The following is a 12,857-nucleotide window of genomic DNA, read 5'->3' on the forward strand; positions in this document are numbered from 1 at the left end:
TACAGGGTTGCCCATATTCGACGGACCCATATGGCAACCCTGTATCTTTTGACAGAGACGTCAGATCGCTTAGTGACATACCGCGTTGGAAGCGTCAGTCCAAGCAGATTTTTACCATGGAAAAGTACATGGCACGCGAGCGCTCCCAAATTGTTGAAATTTACATTCAACAAAATAAGTCAATTGTGAAATCTCAACGTGCGTATAAAAAATTAAATATTGTGAAAAATGCGCCTTCTAAGAACACCATTAAACGTTTGTGCGAAAAGCTTTCGACTGGTGATGCTCTTTCTAATCCAAAGAGGCCAAATCAAAACCGACCAAGGCGATCGGATGAGAATATTGCTCTTGTACGGGCCAGTGTTGAGACGTCGCCAAGGCCATCCCAAAAACGCCGTTCTCAGCATTGTCCGGCATTACTCGGACCACTTTACAGCGAATTATCTGCATTGATTTGAATTTATTTCCACACTCGTATAAGATTCAATTGACGCAAAGATTGTTGCCTGCGGATAAGTCTCGTCGATTGGAATGGGCTCAAAGAGTCATCGAAATGGCTGAAGATGACGAGCAATTTTGGAACAAAATCATTATGTCCGATGAGGCTCATTTTTGATTGAATGGGACGGTATACAAGCAAAATTGCCGTATTTACGCCACTGAAAATCCTCACGAAATTCTTTACGACGAAAAAGTCACTGTTTGGTGCGGCGTTAGAGCGAAAACGATTAATGGGCTGTTTTTCTTCGAAAATGAAAATGGTCAAGCTGTTACCGTCAATCAGGAGCGTTATCGCGATATGATAACCACTTTTGTGGTGCCAATTATTCAACAAGACGGCGCTCCACCACACACAGCTCGCACCACAATCGATTTTTTGAAGAAATTGTTTCCTCGTCGTTTGATGTCGAAAAATGGCGATTTTGACTGGCCACCGCGTTCGCCCGATTTAACGCCACCTGACTTCTTCCTGTGGGTATATTTAAAATCAAAGAATTATATTAATAAGCCAAAGACCATAGAAGAGCTCAAGAACAACATCCGTGAGGAAATAGCCGCTATTCCAGCCGAAATGTTAGCTAAAACTATGGAAAATGCTGCAAAACGGGCACAATACGCCGTACAGGCTCAAGGCGAGACATATCATATTCAAAAAGTGATGTCAACAAATCTACTTGAACCAAATAAAATGATTATTATCGTCAACATCAATAAAATTGTGTTTTTCTTTGATTTAAAAAAAAACACATGGGCCGTCGAGTATGGGCAACCCGTATTAAAGTACAATCAATAAGTCATTAAAATCAATAATCAGGGTTAACTTTTAATGCCTACACATATTATGTAAAAACTTAAACACCTTCAAACGCTGTTAATGCCCGTAATTTGTCATTGCAGTAACTAAATATTATATTTTCTGAGGATATCAAATTAATATTATCAACATCAAATGGCAGCATAGTCACTAACTCTAAACGATACTTAAGGTATATCACTTTCTTATTAATTTAAGGGTCTGCATCAATTACAACATAACTATGATAAAAACACAACTGAAAAATCCACCTGCTATAAAGAAGTAAGTTCGGTATATGAAACTAGCATGCCTCGTATTCATTTGTGCACTGATGAAGGAACCACGCAACAATATTTCAATTCCTCATTTAGAGATGGCATCAATATAGACGTCAATTTAAGAACCTCGGCACAGCAGGCAGAAAAGATCGAGAGAACATATCAGCTTACTATTCCAGAGTCTGCCAAAGTAAGACATATCAATCGAGGAAAGTAAGTTATTAAACATGAAATATTTCCAACAAAACCTCATTGGTCAAAATTTCACACTTTCGGAAGATTGACTTTTGAAATCTTACACCGGCGTTCAGTAATCTAGTTTCGGAAATTCTATCCGCGGAGAAACATGGTAGTCTGCTTCCCCAGATTCCACCAACGCGAAACCATATCGTTCATGTTGTGATATATGGGAGACATGCCTCTAGTGCTTTAGATGTACGTACGATCCAAGGACCCAACATCGTCTCGGATTATTATCTTGTTGCAGCCTAAATACGCACACGCCTCTGTGCACCAAAAAACGTCATCTAAGATAGGTGGGTGAATTGGTTGGAGTACCACTCTGGCACTCCTCCAATGGGCAGATATCTGCAGCCAACCATAGCTGTTGATGTAATGGAGAAAATTGATGGGATTAAGTTGGGTACTGTCCCAGGCTGTCGAAGAAAGGAGTACCCAGTGACTTAAACGCCTAGCTGCCAAACCTGGACATTTACAGAGAAAGTTCGCAACAGGGTTAAATAGTAAACCTAGCTTTTCCGCATGTATGCCTATCGTCCAATGACAGATAAACACAGCTGCGGGTTTGGAAATCAAACGACGTGGAGTCTCCATGACTTTCTGGGTCCTGCGCTTATTGTACTGGTGACAAAGAGTTTTCGAAATAACACATGAAGAAATTGAACTCCATCTTTTCTGCGCTGAGTAATAAGTTGCGCAATTCCCCCTTAACAACTGGCAGGGAGATGACGATGGCCGGGTAGGAGGTCTCTGAGACCAATACAGTACTCTTGCTGGCAAGGTAGGTAGGTAGGTAAAATGGCAAGAGTGCCACAGGCACACTCCAAGAAGCACTTACGTGCCGTTATGATACCATAATGTGGACCATTACCTGTGCAAAGAAAAATTATTGGGAAGAGAAAAACTTCTACAGCCATCCAGTGCTGTTGATGTATTGGAGGTGAGAAAAGGGATCTAGGCTGGAGAATTTCTTCAAGTCATCCCCAAAGGGCACGCTAAGGAATATCAAGCGCCCAGCCGCCAGAGCCGGACATTTGCAGAGAAAATGTTCAACAGTCTCTTTCTCTGTAGGATCAACACAGCTTCTGCCATAAGGGTTGTACGGAATTCCAAGCTCATGGCAAACTCATTAGCAAGATTATTCCCCTCTGTATCCCTATATCCTGGAACCCAGATCAGAGACATGTTACCTGCACACCCAAGAGATTTGATTTCTTACAGGAGTTTACTGGTTTGGTTCTACCCCATAGCGTCGTCAGAGCCTTAATCGCGGCTTGACTATCGGAGAAAATGTTTATATCTACCTCACGAGCATCACCTTATCATATTTCATGCAATAATTAGGGAGTAAATATCCGAATAATCGAATTCCTGCCTAACAAATGCTAAATCAATTCTTTTCTGCATATGCGTGTACATATTTGCATGTGCGTATGCACACTTGATTCCCTAGCCTATGTAAGTACATATACATATATGTTTTGACATATATAAATACACATATAACCTTAATCCCTTCAAACAAATCAAAAAATTAACTTTATAGAAAACTCTTCATTATCAGGCACAGGAAGATGGCATATGCAAATTTAAATATGTGAATTTTTTATACATATGCTATGCTATGGCAACTAGAATCATGGCCGGCCTAGCCTATGCACATACATACGTGTTTGTGTTCTGAACTTCCAGCAAAACAATGCTTATTAGTATACACTTACAAATGCACGTACATACAACCGCACACACGGGCCCCTCATTTTATTCCTGTAAATGCGTATGTCGTCCAAAGCAAGCTAAAATTCTATGCCTAGCGACTACAAGAACAAAATGCATTAATGCGCACAGGCGTAGCGGCCATCATTCTAGTTGCCATGGTGCTGAACAATCTAAAATAGTCGCGGCGGCACTGAACAGTGTCAACTATTGTACAGCACAACACACAAAACTTCATTGATAAGTTCGAGCTCATATTTTTATGAGCAAAATACGTTCATTCATAAAACGAGCCATTTTTTTTCAACGATGACAAAAATTTACTTCTAAGATTGAAGAAATCAAATCAAAACAGTCAATACTAGAATATTTCCTATAGAAATATTTGCCAATATTTGGTGAATTTTTAATTTTTGTCAAGTCGAGTGGCCACGGCTCCGTACATACATATGTATGTATGCATCAATATATGTATGTAAATATGTCTTCTAAATGCTCGACAACCGCAGCTGCTTGTTGCTGAAGGGCCCGCATGAGCAGAGAGTAAAATTCAGAAGACAGCAACAAGTAGCTTATAAAAAAGTTCTGTCCCGGACATTTCGATACTAGGAGAAAATTTCGAAATAATTATTTTATGTTCTCTGATAGTAGGTAACTATTTATTAGTACATTACTTTATATATGTATGTAGTTCTCTAATTGTTAAAAATTGCACAAAAACATATGCATATATCTGCAGAGTTAGAAACATACTCTGAAATCAGAATGCGGCTTATTTGAAGGTACCAAATATTAAATATTGAAGCGTCTGTGAGCTGTGGCCATGAATGTGCGCTGGATTTCTTGAGAATTTTTAGCGACCCGTAATATTTTTTGCTTTGGCAAGTTCACACAGTATATATCCATACATATGATACATACATACAGCACAAATACGCGTATATATGCGCTTATGTATATGTATTCACATATTTCAATATGGCATATGCAAATTCCTGGGTGCCTGGCTATGAAGCAATACTCTATGAAGGATTTGATTTGGTGAAGGGAATTCAACAAAGTTTTAACAGAAGATGCCTTAGACAAACATAATATGTGCATATTTTTGGTTGATTTGCTCTTTACCTTAGCATATTTGTTTTTTATGATAAAGTGTCTGTGGCTAGCCTACAGCGTTAACATTCTTTCTTACTACATACAAACGAATTTTACTCAACTGCAGTTCAATTTGACCAGTTGAGTATATTTCTGTTATCTTTTGGTGAAATATATGTCTGTGGTGAACCACGCGCGCAAAACGAGTACCCCTCAAAATTCCTTGCGTTCCCGTCATTGAGACTTCTCAATACATTAACCTTCTTGCCTTCGAATTTGAGTCCAGCATCGCAGATTAATAGCGGCCGCTTTTTTGCTTTCCAATAATTAGCCACTGATTTGACTAATCTTGAGCGATCAGCAACAGATGATCATTTAATTATAACAGCAGACGCAGTAGAGTTGCTCTGCTTACCCAAATTTGTGGCGCTGGCATATTAAATATATCAAAAATACCAAAAATAGTGTCAATATTCTCACCATCCATGTTTGGCAGACCGTTGATGATGAGATCGGTGGAGGCAGCTTGATTTTGGCACTCATCCAGCTTAGTAGCGCAATTACACCCTATATTTGACCATTCAGTTCAATTTGTGCTTCAGCTTTCTCCACACGTTCTTCCATTATTTTCATGGCTTTCCGCATATTCGGCATCTCAGCCGCCAAATCGCTGCATCACGCGCTCTTCAGAAGTTTTCACTCGTTCAGACATCTCTTCGGTGATACTCCTTCTCTGCAACTCGAGTTGTTCCTCTATCCGCTCAAGCCAGAAAGGAGGTGGCGAGCTCCCTTTTTTCTCCGCTTTAGTTGAAATGCTCACACTGCTTTGCGGAGTGAATACCGTTTGGCGTGTAAGTTTTCCTCTTGCAGACATTTTTTGTTTGTTATAATTCGCAAAAGTTTCTACTTTAGTTTGTTTTAACGCACACAAAATTATTTTCTAAGCTCCAGAGTTAAAGAGATAAAAAATCACTAAAAATATACAAATTAGGTTGGGCACAAACTCAAGTAAATAAGAAATAACTGCAGCGCTAAAAAAACACGTCTACTCAGCTTGCATGTATATATAAAGGGTTTTCCAATAACAGGTGTTATCTATCGCTATCGAGAGATTATTAACGATTTTTATGGCCGGAATTAGATGTTATTGATCTGGACTACGTTTATTTTCAACAAGACGGCGGTACGTGCCACCCAAGCAAGGAAACCATTGATCTTTTACGGGAATAGTTTCCGCACCGTGATATCTCTCGAAGAAGTGAACACAATTGGCCACCGAGATCTTGGGATTTAACACCTTGTGACTTTTTTCTTTGGGACCACGTGAAAGAGAAGGTCTACGCCAACAGCCCAGGGGCGGTTCATGTGCTCAAAGATGGAATTTGTGAGACTATCGAGGACATAGGGCAGCCACTTTGCAATTCGGTTACGGAAAATTTCATGAAGAGGATATTGTCCTGTGAGCGTGGGCGAGGTTGTCATTTACCTGATGTTCTTTTCCACTATCAACGGCATACCTTCCTCTTTATAATGAAATAAACATCTGATCATTTGTATATATTAAAAAATTGAATTTTCCTTTGAATAGCAAAATAACACCTCTTATTGGAAAACCCTATAGATATCCTTTGCGGTTTTGGTTTACAGTTTTTCTTCAACCTACGGGATCGTTCTCTACGTTGTCTAGACTTAGGCACCGTGGTTTCGTCACATCCATGATCACCCATCGGCAAGACAAAAAAATAATGATTATTTTGAAATATAATATCTTATGTTAATTACTTATTTTATTTCTTTTCAGAAAAAAACACCTAATAAGATTAGACAACTGCTCCACGGATTTCATTATGGAAAAACACATGTATACTCTGCAGAAAAGTCAGTTAGGGTCAATGTTATAAAGAAAATTTGGCCAATCTTTTTTAATGTTTACGGACGTCACCCTTCAAACTTTTATTAATTTAAGGTACCATATTTATCAACATTGAATGTACTAAATTTTCTTATTATTTTTAATTCCTTAAAACCAAAAACAAAAAATATTGATAAATAGAACTTCTTAAGCGCAAGTGCCAAATATACTGAGGGATGTTGAATTTATTATCTCTCATATAACTAAAAATTTGTGTAAATTCATGTGGAATATATGTATAGTATATGGGGATATGTCTCTTTTTATATTTAATTGTGTCATATTATACATATGTAGTTCCAAAAATATTTTAACAGTTTTCAAATAAAGGGTTATACGTATATAACTGTTACTTAGTATTTTAAATATTATACACAACGATCATTCTACTTCCGACTAACCGACTCGAGTGAAGCAGTCTGCAGGCGTATGGATAATTTTTGTTTTGGCGCCGGGCCAAGAAAGACAGAAGTTTGTAAGTGTGGAGATGTAAAACCGTTGAGCTACAGAAAAAATGCACCATCAAAGTGTGCAGTATTTTTCCATTTTTACAATAACTTGAGTTTATCGAGTAAGGGGCGATGAAAAGTTTATAATAAATGGTATCAAGCACTCCACAATTTGTTTTCCAATAACGTTAATTTTATTATCAATCATTTAAAACTTATTTAAAAAAAGTTAGTTGTTTATCAATAACACTAGTTTACGAATTTTCACTTTCAAAAATGGTCCTCGACCAAAAAGCATTTTTTAGACTAATTTGAGGTCGCTGAAACCAAAAATGAATTTAATTTTTTTTTTTCAAAGAACGGTTTCATAGATATTCACAAAAAACCTGTGCAGTTATTACCTGGAATCTCGAAAACAGTGCGTGCCATTTCTTTGAAGTGCATAAATTTCGAAAGGCACACATATAACCTACATGGCAATATATAATTCGTGTCAATGGAAGTCGTAGCTTTCACAAAACAGCTGTGGAAAGTGAAAAAAAGCCATTTTTGTCGTTTTTACTAAATTATCAAAGTTTATTAACTTTTTTCTGGAACAAAAAATTTTTTTATATCGACATAAGATAGGTTTTCTGAAAGACAATTTTGTCACCTACATTTTAAGCTTAAGTTTGTCTGAATCGACGAAAAATTGTAGAAGTTATGACCCATAAAGTCAACACGTGTGATTTTGCAGCTTTTGACTGAGCTAACATAGCCCGAAAACACGCTTTTACTCTCAAACTTCTTCTTTTATGTTGCACGGAATCTTCACGAAGTTGCATCCAGCAGTAGTCGCTCATCATTCCTTGATCCCAAAAGCCCTCATAACGCTTTTCAATCGCAGCAATATCTTGATGAAATCGCTCGCCTTGTTCATCACTTTCATCCCCCAAATTCGGAGGAGAAAAATCCAAATGACTATGAAGTAGGTGCATTTTTAATGACATGCAAGCACCTGTTAACAAAAACAAAGTTAATTGTAAATTTTCCAATAATTATCCAATCAATTTACATACATATATGATAAATATATTTTGGAGTATGTACGTTTTACAATACCAACCAATAGGTTTAAAGTATTTCATCATTGTATGAATCAATTGACGGTCGTTGTTGCTCCTGTTGTTTCCCAAGAATCCATGAACAACTTTTTGGACTTTCTTTATCTGTGGACCGACGAATATACCCGCTTTGATTTTCACTGTTGACAATCTTGGGAACTTGGTTTTCAAGTATTTAATGGCTGTGTTTTCCGCTTTTTTTGCCAAAGCTTTAACAAAATTCTTCATTAGCCCTCTGTCGTCGTGCACAAATTTATACTTGCAGAAATATTGCGCCACCGAAAAATATACACAGACGTACATTGGTCATACCTAGCTCTTATTTAGCTGGAATTAGTAGAATGGGCAAATAGTCCTATTCTGCGACATATATATGTATATATATTGTCACAAAATCAAACACTTTATTTTCACGAACGGTGTCAGGATATCTTTTTATTAGTTATTTCATAGAATTCCAGTGTTTTTCAATTAACATTTCTTTAACTACAACATTTAGTACAGTTCTCAATATACATAACTATATCTGGTTTCGGACGCATTCACAAAACAAAGTAAAACTGATGCGAGTATCGATTGCTGAAGTAGTTAAACGCTGTGTACAAAGTGGCAGGTACTCGATAAGCGGTGCTGTAGTGTGCTTCCGCAGAATCAGCTGTTACTATGGCCTTGCCACAGTGGTAAAATCATGTGACAATATATATATATGGGGCATTCTTCGCCAACCGGACACCCCCATCTGCCCAAAACAGTTTTTATAAAAAAAATTTTTCCCTATGCCGAAATAAAAGCTTATGTCATGTACTTTAATTTGTCATGTGGCACTTTTTAAATATTCAAGATGGACGACGAATATTGACAAATATGTTGGAAAACACCAAAAAAAATTAAGTAGTTTGTTAAGAAAAGTAGAGAGAGAGATTCTGGTGCAACGTTCGACTGTTTCATTAACAGCACTAGTTCTTGATGTATTTCACATGTCAAACGGTACAGAAATAATTTGAACAAATTATAGAAAAGTCTAAACGAATAAACTATTAAAAATAAATCTGTCAAACAGTTCTTTTTAGAACTATTATCGCATCTGTTGTCGATATCGCTAAACTTCGTAAAACATTGTTTAACAGTTTTATTGACAGCACAAGTTCTGTATATGTCTTAATCGTTAAACTGTCTGGAGATTATTATAAAAAATTCTGAAAGAATAAATTAATATCTAATACCTGTCAAACAGTTCTTTTCAGAACTATTATCGCCTAAAAAATGTCGGGAAAATCGAGAAGAGATCGATGCATTAATCCCTTTAGAAAAGTAGGTCCATCTTGAATATTTAAAAAGTGCCACATGACAAATTAAAGTACATGACATAAGCTTTTATTTCGGCATAGGGAAACATTTTTTTTATAAAAACTGTTCTGGGCAGATGGGGGTGTCCGGTTGGCGAAGAATGCCCCATATATATTTATTTGTATGAAATAAATATTGTTTTTAATTATAGTGAGCCTGAGAACAGTTCAACCTAATGGAATGTGTGTATAAATTTTTTTTTTGCTTCTTTATTTGTTGTTGGAATTCTCGATCAAAGAACTACATACGTAAAGTAATATATTTACTAATTAACTATTTACCTACTATCAGAGAACATAAAATAATTGTTTCGAAATTTTCTCCTAGTATCGAAATGTCCGGGACTTTTTTATAAGCTACTTGTTGCTGTCTTCTGAATTTTACTCTATGCTCATGCGGGCCCTTGACCAACAAGCAGCTGCGGTTGTCGAGCATTTAAAAAGACATATTTACATACATATATTGATGCATACATACATATGTACGGAGCCGCGGGCACTCGACATGACAAAAATTCAAGATTTACCAAATATTGGCAAATAATTCTACGCGAAATATTCAAATATTGACTATTTTTGAATGGTTAAGAAAATTTGCATATGGGCGGCTCGTTTTGTGAATGAAAGTAAATACTTTGCTCGTAGAAATATGAGCTCGAATTTATCAATGAATTTATTGATGATGAGTTTTTGTTGAAACTCTTCAGCGCCGCCGCGACTATTTTAGGTTGTTCAGCACCATGGCAACTAGAATGATGGCCGCTACGCCTGCGCCTATTAATGCATTTTGTTCTTGTAGTCGCTAGGCATAGAATTTTAGCTTGCTTTGGAGGACATACGGATTTACAGGAATAAAGTGAGTGGCCCGTGTGTGAGGTTGTATGTAGATGCATTTGTATGTACCTATGTATATACTAATAAGCATTGTTTTGCTGGAAGTTCAGAACACAAACACGTATGTATGTACATAGGCTAGGCCGGCCATGATTCTAATTGCCATAGCAAAGCATATGTATAAAAAATTCACATATTTAAATTTTCATATGCCATCTTCCTGTGCCTGATAATGAAGAGTTTTCTATAAAGTTAATTTTTTGATTTGTTTGAAGGGATTAAGGTTATATGTGTATGTATATATGTCAAAACATATATATGTACATTAGCGTGGCAGTTATTTGACCTGTTTTTTTATATACAATATTTTTTCGCGGGCTACCCTCCAATTTGGTTCCATTCTATATAAAAATGACCTCTGTGAAATTTGGTGCCAATCGGATAAGGGAAAGGTGTGCCCCCGAGCCTTTCAATATGCAAAATTGACCCCAAAATGACAAAAAATTTTAATTTCATTAAAAGTGTGTTTTTTATTTTACATGAGTATGTATACAGCGTAAATAAGTAGTAAAAGAATTTAATTGGTAAAGTATATTAAGTTATACATATATAAATTGAAGAAGGAAATTATTATCCATACAGTATTTAGCATATATAGGTAGTTCCATATGACGCTTACTTCATTGCAATGTAGTTTAATAACAACATAAAAAAAAACTAAAAAAAAAGAAATAACTCATTGAAGAAAATAAAATAAAAATGAATTAAAAATCTTTATTTTTAGATATAGTTTGTTTATTGCTGTCTGGGAACTTCTGTCGATAGTCACTTACAACTTGGAGCACGTACTGCATTTGTCGCTCGTTTTTTGTATATAACTTATTAAAATCCTTTTCTAGTTTAACACCTCCCTCCGCCGTATCATTTGTTACTTTAAGTTTATTAACTACTTTTAAATTTTCATTTTTGTGCCACCGGGCAGGATCTGTGCATAGGAATTCGTCATTTATGTTAAAGAATCGTTTTGTTTTGTTGGAGACAAATTGTTCAAGTCCTTGGTTTAATAATTCATGAACTTGGCTTGTTTCCACGGTTATTCTTTTAATACTTTTTTCACATTCAGCATCAGTTTCACGATTCAACGCCTTTACCATTTTTATTTTTGATTCTGCCGTCACATTTGGGTCAAAGAAGGCCAAGGCGATGAATTCAGGATATAAATACCACAAATGATTTTTGATTTTTTGTAAAGCCACACGAGAGATGTCTTCGTCAACTGTCCGGCATTTATAAATTTTGGAAAGAACACTGAAATCCAAAAATGGTGCTTTGGCTGCAGAAGGTGCACAAAACCACGCTTCGATATATATACTGATAAGGAAAATGCAAATATCACAAATTGCATTTTCCTCACGCGGTGATAATTGAAATTCATCGCGAAACATGAATATCTTAAAGCAATAAATAGCCTTAGCCATCCACCTTGCATGATGGATAGCTCCTGGAGCACGGAATAGCAGCCAATTGTAAAAATTCGCAATAATCCTCTCTCGGTTGTTGTTCTTGCAACGTGCTTCGTATAAAATTAAGAACTCGGGAAACATCGGCTGGATCCTAATGTTTTCTGATCTTCTTATTCACGATTCCGGTTTTAAAATTATTTACATTTATTTTAGGCCAAGCAGTTTGGAACTTTTTTAAGATTGGTACGGCCCCATTCCGCAAGGGTTTCGCAAACAGCTGTTGCCTGTTCTTTTCCACTCCCTGATTGCAATGCAGGTACACCAAGAAGTTGATCAGCACCGCAATTTGAAAGAATAACAGGAAGTCGGTCTACTGTCTCTTTACCTGTTAGTGATGGCAGTAATTTACTTTCCCAATGTATCGTAGCGGCAGGCAATTCCTTATCCTTAAAGATTCGGTAGCTTTCTTTTCGCGGAGTTTCTCACGAGAATTGTTAATAGACCAAAAGTCTCCACATCTTGACCAAGGGCTTCAAGTGTAGCTATTAGAATATGAACTGAATTCCTGTCACTGATCTTAAACTTATCCTAAGCAGCAGTAAGCTTAGGAGTTATTATTATTTGTCGTCCTCTTTTTTGTTTTGCTGGTACAGACAAATGTTTTGAGCATTGCGGAATTTCCTCTGAAGCACGCGCTTCTAAATCTTCTCCGCTGCTTGAACTCGACGTCATCAGTATATCAGATTGAGCTAGAAATAGTATTACGATTTAGTTCGATATACATAAATATTCATGTTAAATAGGTAGCTAGAGAAGATGAAGATATGTAAATACTTACTCAATTGAAGAACTTCATTATTGCTTCGTTCTTTTCTTTTCTCCTCTCGTAATTTTCGCTCAGAAACTCGAGTCTCTTTCGCACTTAGCTGGTAATCAATTCCATACATAAACCCCGGGCGTCCTTTCATCCGCTGATTGTTTAAGAACTGCTTATCTTCTTCAATGGATATGATATTCAATGCATTGGCGTGTGCAATATCGAAGAGATCCTCGAGTTTTTCAACGAGATCTTTTTATTTTTTCTTATGATCCATCGACGTTCTTGCAGCATGCTTTTGAAGTTT

At 36.6% G+C, this 12,857-nt stretch overlaps 1 protein-coding gene across 2 annotated transcripts in view; it reads left to right on the top strand.

Annotated features, from left to right (window-relative positions):
- LOC129247215 (electroneutral sodium bicarbonate exchanger 1) overlaps positions 1–6,796 on the top strand; it is a 108,303-nt gene extending 101,507 nt beyond the window's left edge. Inside the window, exons 11-12 of one of the 2 annotated variants that reach the window (XM_054886239.1) lie at positions 1,514–1,788; positions 6,428–6,796. In XM_054886239.1, coding sequence (XP_054742214.1) covers positions 1,514–1,788; positions 6,428–6,527 — 375 coding nt within the window. In that variant the 3' untranslated portion in view covers positions 6,528–6,796. The remainder of the gene's footprint in view (positions 1–1,513; positions 1,789–6,427) is intronic. The other variant, XM_054886241.1, reaches the window with a different exon arrangement.
- Positions 6,797–12,857: the final 6,061 nt, after the last annotated feature.

Source organism: Anastrepha obliqua, chromosome 5 (assembly GCF_027943255.1).
Source record: "Anastrepha obliqua isolate idAnaObli1 chromosome 5, idAnaObli1_1.0, whole genome shotgun sequence".
In the NCBI taxonomy this organism is placed as follows: Eukaryota; Metazoa; Arthropoda; class Insecta; order Diptera; family Tephritidae; genus Anastrepha; species Anastrepha obliqua.